The sequence below is a fragment of the Dromiciops gliroides genome, chromosome 5, assembly GCF_019393635.1.
Source record: "Dromiciops gliroides isolate mDroGli1 chromosome 5, mDroGli1.pri, whole genome shotgun sequence".
Lineage (NCBI taxonomy): Eukaryota > Metazoa > Chordata > Mammalia > Microbiotheria > Microbiotheriidae > Dromiciops > Dromiciops gliroides.
The window spans coordinates 254,825,428-254,851,929 of NC_057865.1; the positions used below are offsets into that span (position 1 = coordinate 254,825,428).

General features: G+C 35.2%; 1 protein-coding gene across 1 annotated transcript in view; it reads left to right on the plus strand.

Moving 5' to 3' along the window:
• The window catches only part of PTPRQ (protein tyrosine phosphatase receptor type Q), a 287,252-nt gene that overhangs the window by 98,012 nt on the left and 162,738 nt on the right, over positions 1-26,502 (plus strand). Inside the window, 6 exon segments of the mRNA XM_043967695.1 lie at positions 6,216-6,376; positions 6,996-7,141; positions 9,801-9,969; positions 12,421-12,711; positions 12,992-13,267; positions 13,643-13,794. Of these exon segments, the coding sequence (XP_043823630.1) occupies positions 6,216-6,376; positions 6,996-7,141; positions 9,801-9,969; positions 12,421-12,711; positions 12,992-13,267; positions 13,643-13,794 (1,195 nt within the window).

The following is a 26,502-nucleotide window of genomic DNA, read 5'->3' on the forward strand; positions in this document are numbered from 1 at the left end:
ATTGGAACCCAGGTCTTCTTGGCTGTAGGTCCACCAATCTGTGTATTGCATCACCAAACACGATTCAAGAAAGCAAAATTGAAGAGATCTAGCCAATTCTCCTGAGGCTTCTTTTCTTCAATTAAATGTTCTCACATAACATGGAGTCAAACCTTGTCACCATTTTTGTTGTCCTCCCTTGCTTTGTTCTCTGGCTTATCAAAGTCTCTCCTGACTGGATTGCTCAGAACCAAACACACTTCTCTGCATGATGTCTGGACTTAATGAAGCCCAAGATAGACTTAATTTTTTTTGACTACCACACCATCCTGCTGATATATTTAGTTTGTGAGAAATTTTTGAGACAAACTACTGCCTAATCACAACTCCTCCATCCTGTGGTAAAAATTATTGGAGTTTTAGCTGACTCATTTGGGAGGGGCCACACCTGGCCCGCCCTGAAGTGACTATGCTACTGAGGTCAGAAGGAGAACTCTCCATAGGCAGCTGTTTTTTTTTTTTTTAAATAAAAGTATTTTATTATTTTCTGGTTACATGTAAAGATAGCTTTCAGCATTTGTTTACATAAGCTTTTTGAAGGACCTCCCCTTTTGGGGGAAGGAGATTGAACACTGGCTGAGGGGAGGCTGGAGCCCCTTCCAGAAAGCTCCTGCTGGCCCAGGCCTGCTCTCTCTCCTTAGTTTCCCTGGTGATGTGAGAAACTAGCAGATGTCCCAGGTGTGTTGAGTGAACATATAAACCCTGCATTCCTTTGAATTAGCTTAATTGGAAATGATCTGGGGATTGTATAGACTTAGGTTAGAGTTAGGAGAATTTATCTGTATTTCTTTTTCCCTATTTCCTTATTTTTTATTTTTTATTAATTTCATCTTTGTTGTTTAATTAATTCCCAAGTAATAAAATTTGATCTTTTTGTGGAAAAGAAGCTGTAAGGCTCCTTTCTCATTGGCCTGGGAGAAATATATCAAAGGGCAATTTAGAGAGGAGGGAACTTTGAACCTACAGGTCCCTCATTATTTCTGGGACCCCAATATTTTGGTGAGTCACCCAATTAATACTCCATATATTAAATTTGGGCCCAACAATCCTTTACTTGTGAAGTGGTTTCTTAAATCTATAAAACTTTATATTTATTTCTTTTATATATTTTATATTTTCCTCAGTTAGATGTTAAAACAATTTTATTTTATTTTTCATTTAAGATTCTTTTCTTTATTAATACTGTACTCTATATATCTCTTAATTTGATACCAATTTTAGGCAATTTAGAATTTCCTAAAAGAGGCAAAGGTTTAGAATATACAATTGCAGTGTACAGATAAGCTTGAATCCCCAAGTTATAATCTCTTCACCTGGTTCTTCCTAAGTCACTGAATTCTTTGTGAACTTACTTCATCTCTGTGAAGGTGCGAAGCCTCTGGATTTTCCCCCAATCCACAGAAGGTCCCTTTTCTTGTAAAAATTTATGGAATAACTTCCGAAATCCTTCAAGGTCTTTTTTTAGTGTGCTCAGATTCATTTTGTGGTGCAGTTGAAAGTATTTTCTCAAGTTCCTTCTTCACTAATAATTCCAGCTCTTGTCGGATGACTTCTTGGAACTGGGAAGTAAGACCTTGAGACATTATTTTGCTAAGATCTCAATTCGGAAATGTTCCGGCAGCTCTAGACTGGCAGGCGGCGCCCCCCAGTCAGAAGCCAGAGCAGTTGGGGGAGCTGACCAGTGAGCAAGGCGGGAGAGGCAGGAGCCTTTGCTGAAGCCATGGATGCAGCGCTTCCATGTTAAAACAATTTTAAACATTTTTTAAAGTTTTGAGTTCCAAATTTTATTCCTCTCTCCCCTCCCCCTTTCCCTGAGATAGTAAAGGAAGTCAATATATTTTATACATGCACAATCATGTAAAGCATCCCCATATTAGTCATTTTGTACAAGAAGCCTCAAATTTAAAAAAAAAAAGGAATGAAAGTGAAAAATAGCTACTGAATTTTGTCCTTTTAGATCCATCCTCTTCATACAGATTCATTTGTAAAATGAGGATAATAATAGCACCAACTTCCTCTGCTTGTTGAGAAATTCAGATGAGATACTATTTGTAAAGCATGCTAAGAAAGATTAAAGTGCTATATAAATAAATGCTAGCGTTTTTGTTGATCTAGCCTGTCATGTTTTCTTGTATCATGCCTCTGGTATCCTCTGGTTCTTTTTAGTAATGCCTGGTACCAATATGACATTTAGTGTGTGATCCCCTCACTTACCCTTACACGACCAGGTTACCTCCTTTTTAAATCATCCATGTCTTTGGTATTGTCTTTTCAACTAGATAGATAGACAGATAGACAGGATCTGCCAGATCTGGCTCATTAGAGCTTGCAAGAACCATTTGTCAGATTTTTGGTGTTAGCATTTATACCTTAGAAATTGGAAAATACTGCAAATGAATGCTACAAACAAAAGAAAACTAATTTATTTTTTGTTGATTGTCTAGACTCATGAAAATGATGTAGAAAATTTTAATCACGTAGATTAAACTTAAAAGTATGTCATTCATCTTTTTGTTGGGGGGGGGGGGAAGTCAGTCATTAAATATTTACCAGCATAGATGAACTCTATAGATTTTCCATATAACACCATATCAGTCTTTCTAATAATCATTCCTCATTCACTTCTTTTTCTTTCCTCCTTCTTTCCTCCCTCCCATTCTTTCTTCCTTTTTTTCCTTTTTTGATTAGCATGTTTAAATAGATTGGGTTGGAAGGCCTATAACGACACGTTATTTATTCCTTGTCATCTTTATCCTTTCTTCTAACTTGGAATTTTTTTTTTTAAAGTTTGTTCTAAACATTGAATGATTTTAGTAAAAACAGACAACAAATTCTGAAATAATTTTGACATCAGTGACCAGGTATTTCTAGTCTGTTACTATATTGTCTATTTCATTTTTTAAAAATTATTTGGTGTTTGTCACATCTAGGAACTTTCTGTTATCTTAGTAAATAATGTATTCTTTGTAGTGTATGAGCTTTGCATAAAATCTAGCTAAAACAGAAAATTTGTAGACAACAAATAGAATTTAAGTGAAACAGATCTGCTCACATTTCTTTAGAGATAATTTCTCCTAATTTACAATAATAGAACCACCATGTTTGTATAATACTGCCTTATTATCTGATATACTATTTAAGGAAGTTGCTTTTACTACTAATGTAAGCACCAAAAAAAATTAGAGTAATTTACATTGATGTTTTACTATATTTAAAATATCAACAACAGCAACAACAACAATTTTTTTATCTTCTTCTTTTGCATTTTTTATTAAAATGTTAAGTGCTTTGGGGATCTAGGGAGATTTAGTGTTCTAGTCAATTTTCCAGGCAGAAGGCATATATATTTAAGATATTTTAAAATGAGATTTTCCATGTGAATATACCACAAGTAGTTTACTTTAGGGCATGATCACAGTTTTTCTAGAGTTAAATTTGATTAGCCATTCATAGTATTTTGATGACCTGTGACAAATGAAAAGAGTACAGAATTGGGTAGAGTTACTAGATCAGATCATTTTGCTTTGAGAGTGATAAATGCAGCATAAAAATTATTTAAAGATCCCAAAGTATGACAAAAGTGATAGTAAAGAAAGCTGTCACCACCATATCTATAAAATTATGCCCAATGAAACTGTTGACAGTTGAGCCTCATTTGCCTGATCCAGTCTGTCTACAATCTCATATAGTGATTCAATAATTTTTCATTATGATGAGCTTTCCAACTATTTTTCAGTTTTTAAAAATCCCATTTTTAAAGTGTCTTGCCTGCATCTGTGGGAACAAAGTAATGACCAGGAATATGAAATTCCTTCTGCTGAACTATATGCCCCTTTTAGAGCAGGGAATATATCCTACTCCTCTTGGCATCTCCGAAAATGCCTACCACAGTGTTTTGTAAATATTAATATCGAAATAAATATTTATTAAATAAATGAGAGACTGAAGAATGTCTGATATAAATTATTTTAGTAATCACTATTAATGTCCTTTAAAACCACCTCTTCTTATTATTCAGTTCCGTGAGGCATTGAAAACAAAAAGTTTTCCAAAATCACCTAATAAAGCCTCAGTGCACTATAAAGATTTTAACCCACACATATTTCAATACTATAGAAATGAAGTTTCCATAATAATGAGAATAAGATGTATAATTCTATAAGGCATATATAATGCTTGATTCAATAAAATGTAAGCCACTTGGGATCAAGAGATGTTTTTCACTTTTTCACTTCATGTTTTTTTATTTTTTTTATCCCCAGTCTCTAACACAGTGCCTTGCATTCAATACATGCTTAATATTGTCAGATGAATTTAGTGTAGAGGATTTTATATCTAGAAGCAAAGGTGTGCTGGAAATGTTTAACAGCTGGCTTTCTAAAACTATATTTATGCACATGACACATTTTTAAGTTGAATCTCTATTATTAACATTTTCTCCATCACATTATCTTTTTTGTTTGTTTTTATTTTTGTTTTTGTTATTTTCTTTTGTGGAGCATTGAGGGTTAAGTGATTTGCCCAGGGTCACACAGCTAGTAAGTGTCAAGTGTCTGAGGCCCGATTTGAACTCAGGTCCTCCTGAATTCAGGGCCAGTGCTTTATCCACTGCACCTCCTAGCTGCCCCCTCTCCATCATATTCTTAAGTCTAGATAACCAACAACAATAAACCAAGCACCGATTTTTAGCATTTGCCAATTTCTGAGTATAAATATTCACACTGAAAATTTAACAATCAGCTGTTTGCTTGAGCTAGCTCCACCACACTCCTGACAAGAAGGGACCAAAGAGATCAGTTAGTTCAGCCTTTTTATTCTAGAAATAAGAAAACTGAACCCTCCCAATTCACTAAATCACTTGCTCCAAGATAACACACCAAGGGTAGGGGTGGCATTCAGACTTTTATGCTTTTAAATTCCATTTTATCCACTTCAGGAGTATCAATTTGACTGACAAGAGTCAGTGTGACAATACTGACAAGAGTCAGTATTTCAAGAGTCCAGGATCTCATTGACGTGGATTCTTAGTTTAGTGGTGCAGTTCACAATCCATTCAAGCCTTCCCATCCTGTGTAACTCTTGCCGATGTCTTTCCATAAATCTTCCTCACTGGCTTCACCTAATATGCCAGGGGGTAGGAGTGTCCTTTAGATCTCTTGCTTTTGTGTGTATATATCAATAAAATACATTAGCAGTTGCATTATCCTTCTTTTTTTGTTTCATGACTGATTTACCTCCTTTTTTTGTCCTGCATCTCTCTAATGTTATATTACACAGTTCTGTACAATTCTTCACTGGTAATGTATTGCAGGCTACTCACAGTCATCATATACCTCTCCTTCCAAAACCTTACCTCTTCAGGTTCTGTAACTCACACCCATACAATATTGTCAGAATGATATTGATGTTAAAGATGGGCCTTTTTCAGGAGAAGTTGGGAATTATTAAATGCACTGCAGAATTTTCCAAAAGAAATTCATTCCTTTAATCAAGCATTTATTAAGCACCTACTGTATACAATGCACAGGCTAAATCCTTGGGATATAAAAACAACATTGAAACAGTCCTTTCCTTCGAAGATGCTACTTCCTATCAACTCTATCCAACCTGTTTTCTTTCTTCTGTTTAATTGTAGGACTCATTGTTCATCTGCAGTAGGTTAAAAAAATGAAGTTTAGAGTCCATTACATTCAACCCTTTATTTTGCAGTTGAGGAAACTGAGGCTAACAGAAATGAAATAACTTGTTAAGGGTTAGCTAGCAAGCATTCTGATGCAAGATTTATACTTGTTTTCTTACCTTTGAGAATGTACTTCAGAGTAATAGGTTCTTAAGGAAGGGTGGGGAGGGAAGGAGAAATAGAATTTGGAACACAATGTTTTAAAAATCGATGTTGAAAATCATTTTACGTGTAATTTGGGAAAATAAAATTCTAAATAAATGGGAAAAAGAAAGAAAGTAGCAGGCTTAAATTTCTTACAAAATATTTTATAATTTGTGATTTTTTTATCATTTCTTTTTAGAGTTCACCCCATTTATGGGAAATGAATGAGGTTCTCTTTGTGTATTTTGTTGACTTTTGATTATTAAACTCAGGATTTGTGTTTGTGATTTAAAAAAATTGTCACTTTAAGCAGATGTGTAATTACACATGTGTATATCATCTTTCTCTTTAGGGATAAGTCATCATTGAAAGCTATTAATGTAACTGAAACATCATTGGAATATGCAGATTTGGAAAATAATGTTAAATACAATGCTTATGTCACAGCAAGCACAAGATTTGGTGATGGAAAAATCAAAAGTAACCTTATTAGCTTTAGGACGCCGGAGGGAGGTAAGTTCTCATGGAAACAAGCTAATGAAAAATGTAATTCTGTTCAGAAAGAAAAAGGATCATATGTCAAATCCTAACTAAGATGTTTTTTATTTTAAGTGGTACCAAAACCCCAAATCTAATACTGACATAATTGTACAACATTGAATTATATTCAGATCTGCTGTATATTTTCCTTTGTCCCTTATTTGTATACTGTATACCCCCATAATTTCTTACTTAATTAGGTCTCCACATGGCATATGACACCAGTCTTGCTATAATGTTGCCCTCTGGGTCCTAGGCAATGACTATGTTAGAGAAAACAGTGTTTGATGAGTTTGTTCTTTTACTTGTAGTAGGAAACTCCAATTATATCACCTAGAGACATGATCTGGCTTACGCTGCATTATTTATTGCCCCACCCTCAAGTTCTTCAGGTCTGTTGATCCCTTCTTCCCCCAAACGTGAAAAAGTAGCTTGGTCAGGTTTATTTCCCTCTCTTAGTGGACTTGATTAAAATGGGGTTATTATTTTTAACATAACTATATATTTTTTTAAACAGCAGCATTAAAATTCTAGCCATCTAAAACATAATTACCAATGTTTGGGGAGATAAATACTGTTTGTGTTTCTGCAGCCCCCAGTGATCCACCAAAAGATGTACATTATGCAAACCTCACTTCCTCATCAATAATTCTTTTTTGGGATCCTCCTTCAAAACCCAATGGGATTATACAATACTATTCTGTTTATTACCAAAATAATTCAGGTACTTTTGTGCAGGTAAGACTTTGTTTTTCTCTTAGTTCTTCTCCCCACTCCTTTAATTTCCATTGGTGATAGCACAGGTGATCTCTAGTAAAGAAAACTTTTTGGAATTATCCTTAGAGTTAAAATTCCTTTAAAAAAATTTTTTTTTTTTAGCAAATCTATTCCTGACATAAAAAGAAATCTGGCATTTAGACACACATTCACATGTATTTTAGATGAATTATAATTCAAATGGAAGCAAGTTGTCACTTTAGTATATTTGAAAAAAATATTAGTTTTCAAAATAATATATTTCTATTTTAAAACCAACCAATAAAAGGGGGGCAGCTAGGTGGCACAGTGGATACAGCACCGGCCCTAAAGTCAGGAGTACCTGAGTTCAAATCCGGCCTCAAACACTTGACACTTACTAGCTGTGTGACCCTGGGCAAGTCACTTAACCCTCATTGCCCCGCCAAAAAAAACCAAAACACAACAAAAAAACAAACAACCCCCCCCAACCAATAAATATTTATTAATATAGTATTTTTATGATAACTGTTTTTTTAAACTTGAACTGAATGTTTCCTGGATTAGTTGTGGTTTCTTGTTGTTCATACCATTGTCTTCAGCCCTCAATTTAAATGATTAAAAGTAAGCACTATATATCACTTGTCAAGTAACTATGTAAATAAGGGCCTAAACTGCAATTAGGAGCTTCTCCATGTGAACATAGATAGTATTCTTTTTTTGAAAATAATATTTTGCTACTTGCTATTCATTCATTTTTATTAACTATTTTTTGAATCCTTTGAAGTGCACAACTACCCTGTGATCACATTAAAAGCTATCAGGAGGGGGCAACTAGATGGCACAGTGGATAGAGCACCGGCCCTGGAGTCAGGAGTATCTGAGTTCAAATCCAGCCTCAGACACTTAACACTTACTAGCTGTGTGACCCTGGGCAAGTGACTTAACTCCAATTGCCCCTCAAAAAAAAAAAAAAAAGGTATCAGGAGGTCTAGATAGTCACATCTTTCTCAAGGTTCATTTGTCCACTTCCCTCCTCTAGATTTAGACATCAGAATAATATAAATGCATGCATAATTTATTCCTAAAATTTGGGATGGTGGTACAGAAGTGATGCATAAATTAAATAGTAGACAATTAGCAAAGATTGACCAAAACAATTGATGACAACTGCAAGGGTACAGTGCCCTTAATTTGATTTTGTAACCTTGGTAGATCATTTTAAAGCTGATAGTGATATACTATCTTCTTCAGAGCTCTAGTTTTCATTGTCTGCACCCTCCATTAATAATCATTCATGTATCTTGTGGCCTATCCTTCTCACTTGATAGATGGGGAAACTGAGGCTCCAAGAATGCACACACAGGGAGTAAATAGCAGAGTTGAGAAGAGGTGCTTTCCAGGCATGGGGCAAAAATAGGGAAATGGGACATGGCCTATGAAGTTCAAGGAACACTCATTAGGTTAGTTTGGATGGAATATAGAGTATAGGAATGGGAAATAATCTGAAATAGTTCTAGAAAAATGAGTAACAACTTTATTATGAATGACTAAGTGTGTAGAAGATGTCTGAGCAGGCAAGTGGCATGGTCAGACTTGTCCTTAGGAACATTGTTTCATCAATAATGTCAGTCTCTATCACTCAATCTACAGAAGAGATGGGCCACATACCCACCACCAGCTTCGGGGGATTATTGTGAAGGCCAATGATATGATAATAAATGTAAACACAAGTATAGCACTCCCAATTTTGCATGATTATCTCAATTAACAAATAGCTATAGGAACCATTGAAAGTCAACACCTTCTCTTGAACTTATACTTCTAGGATTTTTTTTTTCTGGTGAGATTATTGAGGCTAAGTGACTTGCCCAGGGTCACACAGCTAGTAAGTGTCAACTGTCTGGGGCTGGATTTGAACTCAGGTCCTCCTGATTCCAGGGCTAGTGCTCTATCCATTGCACCACCTAGCTGCCCCTCAACTTATACTTTTAAATAGTTGTCTGTACAACTGAGAAATAAAGTGACTTTGCCCAGAATTATGTATCTAAGAGGTGTCAAAGACTAAACCAGTTTTCCTAATTCCCAGGCCAATCTTTATCTACTAGACCTTACTGGCATTATTTGAGTTTTTAGGAGAAAAAAAAAAGATAAAAAAAAAGCAAATATTTGGATGATTTATGACAGTCTGTATGGGAAGATACTGCTTGGTATAGTTAAAAGTGCTAAAATTGGAGAGATTTCATCACAAAATCTGCCTCCAAAATTTAATAGTTTTGTGATCACAGGCAAATTAAGGACACCATGTTGACTCATCTGAAAAATGACAGGGTAATAATGATTTTTCCCAGGGTTGTTGTGAGGATCAAATGAGATTACATAAGTTAAGTGCTCTGTAAACTTTAGCAATATAAATATGATCCAAATGTTATTATTCCACAAAAATATTTCTAGATGATATGGTAAAGAATTGTATAATATAATTGATTTAAAATCCCCAAATATTGTTTATGGATTCCCAGGACAGAGAAAAATATTGATGTATTATGAATTTTAGACTATAAAAGAACATCTTATACTATAGACTATTATTTTGGAAAAGATATCTGTAACTAAGAAGAACTCAGCCTTAATAATTGCAACTATTATGTTTTTATTTCAGAATTTTACTCTCTATGACATAGTCAGTTTCTCTGACAATATGACTATATCTGCTGTAATCGAAAATTTGGCAATATTCAGCTACTATGTGTTCTGGGTGACAGCAAGTACTTCAATTGGAAATGGGAACAAAACCAGTGACACAATTCAAGTATACACAGATCAAGACAGTATGTAAATTGAGACATGCAGTTAATTTAAGAAATGTATTTGATTTTAGAGTTTTAAAGTTAATTGCAGTAGGTTTTACAAACTATCTCTACTAGTTGTATTTTTTGAATATTTTAGGTAATACATTTATAAATCACTAATTAGAAAAGTATTAATTTAAATATATTTTATCTTGCTGTGAAAGTGTTATTCTGTTAATTTTTCCACCTCTGGAAATGGTTTCTAAATATAGAATATTTATTGCTTTTCAAAAATACTAATACTTGGGGGCAGCTAGGTGGCGTAGTGGATAGAGAACTGGCCCTGGATTCAGGAGGACCTGAGTTCAAATCCAGTCGCAGACACTGGACACTTACTAACTAGCTGTGTGACCCTGGGCAAGTCACTTAACCCCAACTGCCTCACCAAAAAAAAAATACTAATACTTTTTATATGATGGTTAAATTAATGACAATTTCCCTCAAAGTGGATTAATATGAGAAAATTTATTTTAATAATTTAAAAAACATGTATAAGTTATAAATTAATGTGTTAACTATTATTCAACCATACATTTTATATTGAATAATACAATTAATATATAATTAATAATTATTATGATAAATTAATGTATCAATGTATAGATTAATTATTAACATAATCTTGACTTTTCAGTGTTTAGAGATTCATGGAGGATTTCTTCAACATCATTGATGTTAACTTTTAAAAAATTCCTTTTTTAACTAATAACATCCCCAATTTTTTCTGTTCGCAGCCACTTATCTGTTGCTCCTACAGAATCCTGTAATGATTATTTTGTGCCTTGTAACAGACCATGAATTTTATTATTTTTTTTAGGATTCATCTTGAGATTGCAGTGCCATATCCACAATTAACTACTTTTCCATCTTCCTTACCCCTCCGTGCTGGCATTATTATTGTTACTGTTTTATTATTATGAAATATTATTGCCCAAAGCTGGATCTGTGAATCAATCTCAGTAATATTTTATTTTTTAGCCCAATGGTGCATATTGTCAACAGAAACCCAGGTGGTACAGACCTTAATTTCCAGTAGCTCTTAACTTGATTAACATAAACTTCTCAAAGCATGGATGGAATATGATTCAAAACTTTATATACCTGATTTTTTTTGGAGAAGTGGTTTTAAATGAGCATTTTTTACTTTTGTAGTTCTGTAATTGTTTTAATATTTTAAAATAAAAATAAATATTTAGGCTTAAAATAAATATCCAGACTTTTTGGTCCAGACCTGTAATTCACCCAGAGTGAGTCCCTTCCACAAAAACAAGGCCAACTCTTATAATTTCCATATTTCAGCTTTTTCTGTACAATTCCTGAATGGTTCTGATGTTAACTTTTCTTCTATTCATACCAGGATCAAAGTGCTTATTTCTGATCTACACTACTGGAAATGGTCCAATCATGGCAAATTAATTTAATAATTCACCTATTAGAGAATTTCCTTCTACTTTTGTGTCTTGTATCATAGTGACTTCCTGTTTTTTCCTCTATTTCATTTGAGTTTCCATGGAGATGAGACTCTCAAGAAGTACCTATCCCAGAAATAAAAGTTAAAAATGTTACCAACACCTCTTATGTCCATGGCAACCAAAGTGCTCCATTGCAAAAAGTACCATTTATCTGAATGGAGCCAATACTTCTAGAAAGATTGAATCTGTTAACTACAAATATATCATCTGGCCCTTTAGGACTACTAAAATAGCATCTCATTCTTTGGGGTAGAAATGTGGAAACACATACAGAAAATTTTATAAGTATAAAGATATGTGCTACCTTTTATTAGAGGGGCAAAAATGAAAGTTAAGTATACTCAAAACCACCATATTTCACTCAGTGTCAATTAGCAATGGCTTAGTGTGTAGTCTTAGTGACAGACTTTGGTGGGCTCCCCTATGACTAGTTTGCCTAAGTATGAAGAGGTTCTTTACTAATAAGTAGCCAATTGGGTAACATTTTTGTTTCTTTATCACAATACTTGAAACTAAGGGGAAAAAAGCAAAATGATCCTTGATCCTATGTATTTCCTTTCCATTTTTGCAGTAATAGTGGCAAAGTAGGGGAAATATGGCCAAAAGGGGGCAAGGTCACTGATTTTAGGCCACTAAAGAACTTAACTATTATCCTTCTAAATATTTGTTGAATGTATAATGAGTTGGCAAGGACAATCAAATGAAAATAATTTCTTACAAGAAGAAAATAACTTCTTACCTTCAAGAATCCCTGACTTACTTGTTTTAAATGAACAAAGATAATTCGAAAGATGCATTTTAGCAACTGGTGTTTTCCATAATCAGAGTTATGAAAAGTAATCACATATCTAGAATTGCATGACATGATATTTACCAAATATTCATGCTGTGTATATTCACTTTGTATTTTAATTGCAATAGCTCATTACTCTTACATTTTGCTTATTGTATATCATAGTACCAGAAGGGCTTGTTGAAAACCTGACTTATGAAACACTTTCTTCAACTGCAATAAATGTCAGCTGGTTCCCACCATCTCAGCCAAATGGTCTAGTCTTCTATTATGTTTCATTGAGCTTACAAGGAAACCCACGTAGAACAAGACCACCTCTGAAAACTTATGAAAGAAGCCTGGTTTTTGACAATCTGAAAAAATACACTGACTATATATTAAAAGTCACACCAGCGACAGAAAAGGGATCCTCTGATTTGTATACAGCCCAACTACACATCAAAACTGAAGAAGATGGTAGGCTTGGGATCATTATTTTATTTATCAAGCCTCTGCTTATTTTTAATCTTTTCATATACTTTTTCTGGTAGAACACTATTTTTACTTTGTAGATTTTTGGGGGGTTGATTTTAATGAATATTTAAAAAATAATAACAATTTAGTTTTCCTATAGCCTTGATTGTAAGATGATTAGCTAATAATAAACGTTCAGTTTCCATTTGTTACTAAAACCTAATTATCTAATAATAACAATTCAATTTCATTTTGTTTTTTATTCTTTTTTTTTCTTTTATAGTCCCAGACTCTTCACCAGTAATCAACACTTTTAAAAACCTTTCCTCTACCTCAGTTTTTTTATCCTGGGATCCCCCAGTACAGCCAAATGGTGCTATAATAAGTTATGATTTAACTTTAGATGGACCAAATGAAAGCTATTCTTTTACTACCTCTGAAAACTCTATCATACTGGATGAGCTCTCACCATTTACACTATATAGCTTTTTTGCTGCTGCAAGAACCAGAAAAGGACTTGGTCCTTCTTCTACGCTCTTTTTTTACACAGATGAGGCAGGTAAGAGATCATCATAATGCCATCTTTGCTGCTTTCAGGACATTTTATTCTGAAAACAAGAACAATAAAGGAAATTAAAGCATATTCAACAGTCTTCTTGCAACAGGTTCACAACTATTGAGCTGCTTGTCTGATCTCCTCTAATATTGGAATTTCAGGACCCAGAGTTGTATTTTAATCTACTTTGGAAACTCCTGGCTTACATTGCAAAGACATAAGCAGTTGGGGTATTTGTTTTGCTTCTATTTTTTTGCCAAACTAAAACAATTTGTGCTATAAATCTCTGTGGATTAATGCTTTAGTCAAATATATCTGGAGTTATTTTTATGCTGTTAATTTCCGTAAATATAAATCATGTAATTTTTTTTCCTACAGCACCACTAGCACCACCACAGAATTTGACTATGATCAATTGTACTTCTGACTCAGTGTGGCTAACATGGAGCCCAAGTCCTCTTCCAAGTGGTGTTGTTAAAGTGTATAATATTAAAATTCATGAGAATGGAACAGATACTATCTTTTATCAGGTAGGTTTATTATATTTTAATATACATGAAATGCTAATTGAATTTCATAAAGGCTTCACTATGTTTTAGCTAAACTTTGTGACTCTTTCTCCCAACTTCTAGAACCATGCTCCGTATACAGTAGGCACATAATAAATGTTTTTAAAAGAAATTAATTCAAAATTTCAAGAAAGGAAAAAAAAAACTTGATTCCTTTAACTTTATCAAAATCCATTTTTAATCCTCCCCCTTACTAAAGGTTTTTGTTATCTGAAATTGAAAGGTTAGAATATGTGAAACTTAAGGAATCATTTGCTAAGTTTCTATTTGATACTGCTAGCTCTATACCATGTGGAATATAATATAGATTGGTATGACCTCAGCTCTTTGGGAGGTTTCAATCTTAGACTTAGTAATGTTCGATTGACTTAAATTTGGGAAATATCTAACAAATGCATTTTTGATTGATAGTTTAAAATCAAATGTTATCTTAATCTAATTAAGAATTAAATGTGGATCTAATTTTTTCTCATAGGATTAAGGATCATTTTTCTTTTTTCCCCTTAGTTTCAAGTATTGTGATAAAGAAACAAAAATATTACCCAGTTGGCTACTTATTAGTAAGGAACCTCTTCATACTTAGCCAAACTAGTCATAGGGGAACCCACCAAAGTCTGTCACTAGGACTATACACTAAGCCATTGCTAATTGACACTGAGTGAAATATGGTGGTTTTGAGTATACTTAACTTTCATTTTCGCATTTTACTTGGAAAGTACTGTAAAGCGTTCTAATTGGTATTCATTTTTCTTATTTTCTTTATTTAAGTATCAATCCAATTAAAATTCTAAAAAGATTTTTATAATTGAGAATCATTAGGAAAATATTCATGCATTATTGTCAGACAGGGTTCTGAATATAATAGAATGATTAACATTTTAATTATGAAAATATGTGCTATTCTCATGAATATTCCTTTTTAAGAAATATCTCCTTATCTTGTTTTTGTAAGAAAAATAGAACACTGGGATGTTTGTTTAATTACATCAAAAATAGTGAGAACAATCTGTTACAAACATTTTATTCACTTCTGTAGGGCATTACAATTTATTACTGATGAGAAATCACTTTAATAACACTATTAGCTTGCAAAATGAATAGAAAGAATGAAAAGGAGTAGTTAAAAGTCTATTATCAGGAACAGGGACTTTCTTGAAATCAAGATATTGCTATAGAATCTGATAGGCTGGGTGGAATTTGAATTACATTACTCAATAAATGCGGAATCTGTTTCCCAGAAGTGTGAAATTAGATTAATGACACTAAGCCTCTGGCTCTCTATTTTCCCCCCTGTCTAATCCTAATTTTCTTCCATGTCTTTTATATGTGTCTGCTTTTACTAAGATTTGTTTTCTCTCTAAGCTACAGTGAGAATAATAGGAAATGGATAGCAGGAGGGAGAGAATTAGGTTTTTAGGGTAGTCATATTGCTAGATAGTACTTCATAAAGATGGAATTCCCATATGCTTCAATTCCTTACCTCTGAGTTCTTGGTGACTATGCCAGTAAATTGGAAGCTGTCAGTCACTGAAGTTGGAAGCACTAAATTTGAAATCAAAAGCCTTGACCTAAAAATTTCTTCTGATACTTAATACCATTGGGTCCTCAGTTTCCTCATCTGTAAAATGTTATAGGTAGACTAAATGCTCTTTAATCCTGCTCAAAATATATAAAACTCAAAATATGGACTCAGTAATGCTTTTTCTGTTGTCTGAGGACCAGCTCAACTGAAGAATAAGGTTGACCACAAGATGATGAATTTTTTTTAGGTAGAATGATGTTTGAATTTGATATTCTTTTAAAGAGAGCCAAGAGTGCTAAGAATAAGAAAATTTTTAGAAACATACATAAATATGGTGTATATAGAAATAAAGTTGAATTGTAGGTAATTTTAATGTCCAATTGTTGTCCAAAGACCAGTGAGTTAATGTACTACTGGAGGGTCTTTAACATATCCATATTGACATTGTCACTGTAAACATAAATAGAAGATGCAAAGACATTGTAGATAAATGAAAAGACTCCTAGGAGAGGGGAATGAAATGGTTTCTTTATGCATTCAATGTCAGGAAGAACCATCATTTCATAGAAAACTTGGTCATCTTGGCTTTTCAGTGCTCATGAGGAAGGGCAACTAGGTGGCACAGTGGATAGATCACTGGCCCTGAAGTTGGGAGGATTTGAGTTCAAATCTCACCTCAACACTTAATAGATGTGTGACCCTGGGCTAGTCACTTAACTCCAATTGTTTTAAGCTTCTGGGTTCATCTCCAGTCATTCTGATGTATATCTTGCCTGCTCAACCCAGGTGGCTCTGGAGGAAAAAGTGAGGTTGGTTACCTTGCACAGCCATTCCTCACTGAAATCCAATTCAGTGCAAGTCATGGCATCACCCCAATGTCATGGTCCTCTTCAGGAATGATGGGCAAATAGCAACAACATCAACAGCTCATATGGAGCATGGATAACTAACTTAAGCATTGACATCTGTTGCCACTAGGTGGCGGGGTGGATAATATACTGGTTCTGGAAATGGGAACACCTGAGTTCAAATCCTGCCTCAGACACTGGCTGGCCCTGTGAGGCTGGGCAAGGTGCTGAACCTCTGACTGCCTCCATTTCTTCAATGCTAAAATGGGGATAATGATAGCACCTAACTCCCGTGGCTGTAAGAATTAGATGAGATCATACTTGTGAGGCACTTTACAAACCTTAAAGTGTGATGTAAATTCTAGCTATTATGAATAATTACAGAAAATCCAGAAGAGAAATTCCAAAAAGAACTTAGTAAGATCTTCCCAAATGAGTCAATATAGGCCTAAAATTTCATTCATTCAATCTAAGCCTTTAGTATGAAGGTAGATGCAGTAGAGGAGATTAAAAATTATGTTGGGAAATGCAGCATGGTGTCAAAAAATAAAGAAGTTCAGAATTTAGATGTTCATCAGAAGGCTCTTGAAGACTATAGGGAAGACTTTCTCAAAAAATAGAATTAGGTGTTGAATATAATGAGTGATGAATAGTTGTAGAGGGAGAGATAGACAGAGACTGAGCCAGAGACAGACAAGACAGAAAGACAATGAGAGAGAGACAGAGACAGGAACAGAGACAGACAGAGATAGATACAGACACAGAAAGACAGACAGAGAGAGGCTGGTGCTATTTTACCAACTGCTTACAGATATAGCAGTCATTTACTTCATAATCAGCCATCTCTGAATTCATATTATTGCCAGTTTAGAGCAAAGGTCAAAAATCAAAATTAAGTTATAAGAAAAGATAATGCTTCAAGTTACTGACATTTATATAGCACCCTAAGGTTTACAGAAGATTTTCCTGACAAAACCCTAGTGCAAGTTTTATTGTTCCCATTTTAGGGTTGAAGTAACAGAAAGAAATTACTTTCATCTGTAAAATGAAAGGGTTGGAGTTAATATATCAGAGGAGGAAGCATCAATGCCCCTAAAAATCTAAAGTAGAGAAAAGCAGCAAGATATGACCATATGTATATAATAAGAAACTATGTGGAGGTAGCATAATTTTAAAAGCTTTCATTGAACATTTTTTTTTTAGTGAGGCAAATGAGGTTAAGTGACTTGCCCAGGGTCACACAGCTAGTAAGTGTTAAGTGTCTGAGGCCGGATTTGAACTCAGGTCCTCCTGACTCCAGGGCCGGTGCTCTATCCACTTCGCCCCCAACTGCCCCATTGAACATTTTTAATATATCTCAAATAAGAAGATTCTAAAAGAACAGTTAGCCAGTAAGCTTGATTTACCAGAGCAAGGCTTGCTACATTCTTCCTCAGGATTCTAGGGGTCCCCTGAGAGGTTTGGGAGTGTCTTTTCTAATGCTATTAGCCAGAATCCCTACCAGTTGTATTCCCCTGGGGAATTATTGGTAAATCCTTAACCTGATCTGGGGGGTGGTGGTTATGGGGGGAATGTGTGCAGGATATACTTTTAAGTTCAATAACCACTGCTAATGGTTTCTCCATCACTTTCTTACGCCTAGACAATCAACAATAGCAAAAACTCCAGCCCTGATTTGTGGTATTTGCTGATTTCTGAATTGTAAATGCTCGTGTTGAAAATTTAACAATGTGCTGGGGAGCTGGTTGGAGTTGACTCTGGCACACCTTTGTGCTCTGCACACACACACACACCCCCCCCCTACCCCAGCTCTTAGGTGGCTGTGACTAACACCTCAGTTCCTTTTAACCACTTCTTATCAATTAGCTTTTGTGGTTATTCAGTTATTTCACTCATGTCTGAATCTTTGTGACCCCATTTGGGGTTTTCTTGACAAAGATATTGGAATTGTTTTCCATTTCCTTCTCCAGCTCATTTTACAGATGAGAAAACTGAGGCAAACAGGGTTAAATGATTTGCCTAAAGTCACATAGCTAGTAAGTATCTGAGGCCAGATTTGAACTGAGGAAGAGTTTTTTCTGACTTCAGGCTCAGCACTGTGAGATTGGTAGAAAATGTGGAGTTCTCTAGCATCAGTTTTGTCTATGCCACTGATTCTCAATAAAGGCTGATTTAATTGATGAACCACAACATTCAGCTGATGCTGCTTAGCAAATGCTACAATTGTATCATTTCCTCCCCACTTTCCAAATTTCTTTAATTCATCAACATATTCTTCAAAAGGGGAGTCATTTACTATAAAAGACTCAAACTCTTGTCTATGGTTAATCATATAAGAAGCAGCTTCTTGTCTGTGTCTGAGATGATTTCTACAGTGACCTTCTAGCTGGTCTGCTAAAGCCCTAAAAAGGCAATTTCTGTCTCCTGATACTTTACGAAGACTGAGTCCCAAAGCATTTAACTGATCAGTGGGATTCTTAAATGGGAACTGCCTGTTTCCTCTGAACTTGAAAAACTGGCGTCTTTCAGTTATCCTAACCGACTGTTAAAAACTTTCATATTTTACCACATTTCCCCCCTTTGCTTCCTCAAGAAATGGAATGTTTCCTTGATGGAACAGTAAAAAGAATATAATAACTTTTGCTGACTAATAATATGCGAACAACAATACAGAAAAGGAAGAGAGGAAAGTTTTGTCCAGAGGGGCGATTTGTTTTCTTTCCTCATGAACCGACGCTTTGACATTAGTCTTGCAAAGGGAGAGCCTCTGCAGAGAGTACATGTTACAGATAGTATATAATAGAAAGGAGATAGTAAAAGCTAATAAAGCAAAACAGTTCATATAAAGTCTCTGAGTTCTCTTGTCTTCTTGAAGTGGTAAGATGTCATCAGGAGGAAACTGGATTCTGGTCTGGAAAACTGGATTCTGGACTCTGGTCTGGATTCTGGACTCTGGACTCTGGTCTGGAAAGCTGGATTTCTTCTTTAACTGTTTGAATTGCTGTATTTTTTTTTTTTTTTACTAAACCTTAGCATAGCTTGAAAAACTGGCGTCTTTCAGTTATCCTAACCGACTGTTAAAAACTTTCATATTTTACCACAGCACTCTATCCCCTGTACCACCTAGCTTTCCTATTGATAAGCTTTTACAAAGGATTATTTTCTTTAAAGAAGTAGTAAGAATAAAACTACAACCCTTCCCCTCCCCAACACTTGATTGGAGGAGGGGTGTGTCTATCCCCTATCAGTCTCTGGAGATAGTGGGCTTGGATTCAGTTCAGTTACTACATAGCAATGTTCTGACCAAATTCATGTCCAAATGCCCATGATTGACAGATAAATCCTTGACTCAGCTACTGCTGGGCTGGAACGCAGTGTTCCCTCTTTGGGATATAATCCTACTCTGGCTACAAAACCTGAATGCTGAGATGCCCAGGATGCTATGACATTCAGAGAACCACTCCCCTGATCTTTCAAATCCCAAAAGGTCAACTCCAAGCCCTTCACCTATAACTGAGAAGAACAATGACAGAGGCAAATGATTGCAGTCTGTTCCAAGTGTCTCAGGGAAGAACGCCTGAGGCCTATCTTCTTACTCATTGTTCCTCCAGAGCTTCTCTCAGCAAAGGATTTAAACCAAGAAAGAACAGTGAATAAATAAGGCTGAGGCTGTCCAAGACTTCTTGAAGGTCTCTCCATTTCTGATTCCACAACTACAAACAATTGAAAAAGCTTCCAATCACATGGTCAAAAGTCAGTAGTCAGTAAATATTTATTAAGCACCTGCTATGTTTCAAGCATTGTTCTAAGTATAAAGGATACCAAAAAGAAAAAAATAAATAAAGTCCCTGCCCTCAAAGAGTTTCCAATCTAACGATGGAAGACAACGTACAAAAGAAGACTGCAAGGGAGAGTGGTGCTGGGGGTACCCAACAAGGTGGAGGTGAGACAAGATTGATGGCAAATGAAGAGTTAGATGGATGGTTCTGAGCCTTCTAGAAAGGAAGACTTTGGGAGGAGTTTATTGCTCTTCCCTCCAGGCCTCCAGTCAGAAGGACTGAGGCAATAGAGGGTGCTGAGAAGATGCTAAGTGGCAACATAGAGTTAATCTCCATGATGGTGAAATTTCAGGTAAAAGGAGAGACATGATGTTCATGGAGTCGAAACCAAATATAGCAGCTGTTGGGACCTGAGAGAGTAGAATCTCTTCAAAGCATTCCTATCATGGGCCATCATGTGTCTCCTGGAAGCTGCCTCTCCAGCCTCTCTGCATGGGGAGATGCCACACCCAGAGCATGTACCAATTTCTATTACAAATGGAAAAAAAATCAGAGATGAAACTCTTACCAAAAAAAGCAACCAACAAGACATTAGTAACTTCCTACTTTTGAAAACTTCATGGCATTTATATATTCATGGATCAAGGTTTTCCTTAATTAAAATATGGAAAGGAAACAGAAAGGCAACTAATTTTCTAAAATAAATAAAAATTTACAGTCACACAACAGCCTGAGAAGTGTTCATCTGTCCTCACTGCTGCAAATGCTGCCAGAACTAAATTAAAATATAATTGAGAAATATTTAGTAAAATAAATAAAATACAATAGGACATAGATAATGTTATGTGGTTTTCTAAGTCTGTCTCTCTGTATATGTGTATATATATATTTACATCTATATATGTGTGTATATATATACATATTTGTATATATGTACACACACAGATAGATATACAAAGTATATACATGAATACAGTATATGTGTATATATATATATATATATACACACACCGTATATCTATCATCTCTCTATCTCCCTCTCTCTCTATCTATCTGCCTATCTATCTATCCATCTATCCCTTTGTGGCTTAGTAGCCCCATTTCTATTAAAGTTTGACACTGCTGTTGTAGAGAATTAAAGGTTTACCTTTGACTACTATTTATTGATTTCAAAAAAAGACATTTTACTTGCTAGAATTAAATGTAGCCTTAAGGCTTTCTTTTATCATCGCATCTTCCAGGCATCCCTTAAAATGAGTCATGATTCTATAAGGGAAACTATAGCACTTGCTTTTTTCAATAATCTAAGTATCTGTATCAAGTAAGGTGTAAAAGAGGAAGACAGCTCAACTAACAAATTCATCAGTGCCACAGAAGATGTCATTCATTCAATAGTTATTTCTTAAGTGCCTATGGTTCTGGAGTTACAAAGACAAAATCAGTTTCTGCCTTCAAGAAGCTTACATACCAGTCTGGGAAAAACAAGAAGTACACAGCTAAATAAACACAACACAGGTGCAAAGTCAAGGCAAACTAATTTTGAATGTTTGAGGGCATTGAAGTTTGAGATTAAGAAAGACCTCAGTCTTAAAGCATGGGTATGATAAAAAGAGAGGGTTTCCTATCAGTGGAGATTTGCATGCTCGTGTTCATAGGTGATATTATGCTAACTGTAGCAAGCTCTAGGATCTGAGAGAAATCTAAAGTCACTCAGAAGAGCAGGATCTATTCATAACAATGGGGAAAAAGGCAGTTGAAAAATTCTGATTCCCTGTATTATATAATACTTGTACATTGTATATACACATATATTACATTATATTAATAAATATATGATGTACATGTATACACATTACATAACACACACGTGTTATATATAATATACAACATATATGTGTGTGTGTGTGTGTATATATATATAAAACACTTTCTCAGCCTCAGTTTCCTCATATATAAAATGAAGAATTGGATTTGATACACTTTAGAATCCCATCTAGCTCTTAATTTAAGATTTTCTTCTCAGGCACACTATCCTCTTTCATAGTCTTGACCCCTTGGTGAGCAAATTTAGCACACTCTAGTCTTTACCCATGAACCTCTTGGTTCTTTATACTATCATCACTCATTCTTTGTTAAGCCCCAATCCCAGATGTTTCTACTTCCCATTTCTCTCTTTCCTACTCACATAAAGAGCTGGAGGCAGTCATGTAAAAGTGCAGACTGCATCTACTAAAATTTTATGTTTTCTGATCTCAATTGAGCACTTACTGCAGCAAGGCAATCCTTCTATTCTTTAATTGATTTTTTATCCCCCTTCCCATAGAAACTGTTCCAGACCTCTTTTCTCTTCAAACTTCCCATGACATGCCCCCTCCCCCCATCATTGCAGGATCTTGTGTCATACTGAGAAAATTGAAGTCGTTTGCCAAGAGCTACCTTTCTTCCCCTCCTTCTCATCTCATATCTCCTTAATGCTCTCCCTCCTATACTCCAGGTTCTGATGAAGAAATGCTTCTCCAGGCCAAATCAACACCTTTTCATATACCCCTTAAGTCCATAACCTCCAATCTTTTCCAGTAGATTGTCCCCACAATCCACCCCGCCCCCATCTACTGGTACTTGTCCAAATGCTCATACACATGCACAGTGCTCTGCACACAGTAGGAAATAGGAAAAAGTCAGATTGTGGAAATTACACAGGAGTTTATATTTTATCCTAGAAGCGATAGGAAACCACTAGAAGTAATTAAGTTAGAGTTAGGGAGTTGACTCTAATGGGAAAGACAACATGTAAAAAAATATGTATCGAAACAAGTTGCATATAGCATAAAGAGAAATTCACAGTGGAAATATGTTTAACATGATAGTAATGTATAACCTATATCAAATTGCTTGCTAGCCTCGGGAGGGGAGAGGGAAGGGCGTGTGGGAGAAAAATTTGGGACTCAAAAAATATCTTTATATGTAATTGAGAATTTTTTTAAAAAAAATTAAATAAAATTAAAATAATTATAATAATAATTAATCATAGGTTTGAGCATTCACATTCTCCTTGGATTGGGGAGGAACCCTGGAAAACAGGGAGATAGTAGTACAGAGAAAGACCAATTCAAGAACCTGTTAGCATCGACTATGTCTATGGAGAGACTAGCTTGGTGAAACCCTTCTATAGTCAGGTAGAACACCACTTCCCTATTATCATCCTTCATCTACTTCCTCTTTTTTTCTTATTCCCAGTGAAACAAACTATGCTGTTTCTCTTCTTGCCTCTAACTGCTGAAAAAGGACCAAATCCATTTAGAAGTAGTATCTCTTTAATGCAGTAACTTTGGTACCTTCTTGTGATACTTTATAACTCTATTAAAACTGCAGAGTTTTAATATAATTTGTCAGTTCTACTTACTGAAATGCATGCAGGCAGTTTTGAAATGAAGGGAGAAAGGCCAAAAGGAGGGTGCTTGCAAATGATTGCAGCCTTGCATAACAAAGTAGGATTCTATCAGTGCAAACTGGCTTGGGGTTGGGAGAGCAATTCACTTTACAAGGATGAGAGTTTATTTCTTTGACAGAGAAAAAAGAACCATATCTGGCAAAATACTCAGGAATGTTAAATAGTATTCTTCCTCTGTGCAAAACTAGAAACAATTTCTGTTTTAATGACTTTATTATTATTTTATTTTACTATTACTTCTAAAATAATACTATTATTTTCATCAATAACTATTTTATTCCAAACAAAGATGCTATAAACTTCTCTCATTTTGGATCCACAGATCATAACAAATAATTTTAAAAGAAAGAAAAGAGAGCTTAAGTGTTAAATTGTTATTCATTATTTTTTCATCATTTCCTCTTAGATTTAAAGTTAAAGGATCTGGGTTTGAATCCTAGCCTCTTACTCCTTATGTTACAGTGGAAAAGTTATGTAACTTCTCTGACCTGTAAAATGAGGAGATTGAAGTAAATAGCTTCTAAGATCCCTCTGAACCCTAAATCTATGATTCTTTGATTGACTTTTAAATTGATTCCCTTTCCCCTTAATTTCCTTTATTTGTAGCCCTATGTCATCTTCTTTCCTTCATCAGTACCACATTTTTGACTTTTTTGCTCTCCCAAATTTTGTTTCTTTTTATGATCTATTACTTCCTTCTATTTTGTTCCTCCTATGCCCAACACCCAGTTTCCTTGTTTTCTTTTCTTTTTTCTTTCCCCTTTCAAGTTAGTTCTCTTTATATGGAAGCTGAATATGTCCAGAACCATTCCAACTATCACATTCATCCAAATTGATTAGTTATGACCCACTGGCACAATGGGTTCACCAAAGATCCAAAAGTACCAACAATTCCAATTTTACTGGTGTGTAGAAAGTTTTTGCTTAACTGGCTAAAAATTTTGTTCAGAATAATACTTGGAAACATTTAGTTGTCACGTCTATAGCCCACACATTCCCCACTTTCATTTGTAACACTGGCTTTCTGACTAACACCTAATTTTTGCATTCTGTATTTTTGAAATTTTTCTTTCCACTCCATTTTTCTTTCATTGTAAATTTCTTTTGGCTTTCCAGAACATTTCCCAGTTTAAGTATGCCCAGTTTAAGTATGTAACAAGACACACATGCCCCTTGGTTGAAATTGTGTATAGCACTCAACCACTTCCTGTCTCACTAAGGGATTCCTCTGAGCTTTGTATCCATACATGTGGAGCAGGGTTAGTCCTGTGGGAGGGTGGTCTGCACCTTTATCTCACTCTCCCTGGATCTTTATACCGCCCCCCCAAAAGCCTTAGGAAAAATCACTAAAGTTTAGATTTGAATCAGGTCTTGGGCCTCCCCAAAAAGGAAAGAGTTGAGAGGTAATCAATGTACATTATAAATTAAGTAGAGGACAGAAGTTTCTCTCCTTCACACAAAAGAAATGTTTAACATAGGAAATTTACAAGCAAATATTAGCAAAGAAAAAAAAAACCAGCAATAATTTATGACGATTGTTAACTCTGCCTGAGCACAAAACATGAAGCAGTTCAGTGAATTGTTAAATTTGCATTTCAAATTTCAACTTGGTTTTTTACTGTCCAAACAATTCTCTCTATGTCTATCTCCTCTGAATAATCAGGACTGAGGTTGGGTTGCTCCTCTTGCTGGTGGTCATCTCCAAGAGTAGAGTTGTAGCATATTCATACAGGTAGTTAGCTTTGACTGAGGGATCTAGAGGCTTCATAGCTCTTGAATTCATACGGTTTCCTCTTAGGCTAGACTTATCTATCTGAGAATTACTACTATTTGGTTACATGAACTCTAGGATGGAATACAAAATATAAGAAACAGGGGCCTATGTGTGACCTCAGGTTTTTAAGAAGGGAGGAGGGAGGGAGAGAGAGACAGAGACACAGAGAGATCTTGTGTGTGTGTGTGTGTGTGTGTGTGTGTGTGTGTGTATGTGTGTGTGAATGAGGGTTAAGTGACTTGCCCAGGGTCACACAGCTAGTAAATTTCAAATGTCTGAGGCTGGATTTGAACTCAGGTACTCCTGAATCCAGGGCCACTGCTTTATGCATTGTGCCACCTAGCTGCCCCCGAGATCTCTTTACTTTTAACTGATGGTACCCCACCCCCTCCACCATAACTTAACCTCTGTAGATTTCAGTTTTCTAGCCTATAAAATAAGGCAATAGGCCAATATAGCTCTGAGGTCAACATATAAGGTTGTATGATTTGTAAAGTAACAGAAATGAAGAATGGGGTAGGAAAGAGGGGGTTATCCCAGAAATGAGTTAATAATGATAAGGAATGAAAAAGTAGAAAATAGGATAATTAATCTCCAGTATTTACTTACCTTTGGGAAATAAATAATAAGTTTATACAAAATCTGAAAAACACATAAATCTGGAATATCTCTATTTGGCAGGGCAATGTGGGTTAAGTGACTTACCCAGGGTCACATAGCTAGTAAGTATCAAGTGGCTGAGGCCATATTCGAACTCAGGTCCTCCTGAATCCAGGGTCAGTGCTTTATCTACTGCGCCACTTAGCTGCCCCTATTTTCAATCTTTTTACACTCATTTGTGTTTTCTATTCAAGTTGCCCCTAGAATATAATTTTCTTAAAAAAATAATTTAATTTCAAATGATTTAACTTTCATCATGGTCATAAAAAAGTCTGCTATATTTCTATAATGATTTCTTGTGAGGAATTTTACAATTTACAGAAAAAAGCTTCTTAAGAAAAATTTCTCCTGACCTAGAGTTTACAAAATGCTCTTATCTGGTGCTACCTAAGTGAAGTATGTGAAGTTGTGTTTCGGTTTGTGCTGCTCCATAAACCTACTATTACTTAGATCTTTTCATTGACCTATCTCTTATCTCTGGGTTTTATTGGAATCCTAAGCATCCTAAGCTTTTATTTCTCATTTTATTCATAAGGCTAGCCCCCTACCTTTAAGAACGAAACTTTGAGAAGCCTTTTCCTTGTTTCTTTACCTTAGGGCTCTCCCACTTGTACACTTAAGGCTAGAAAAATAAG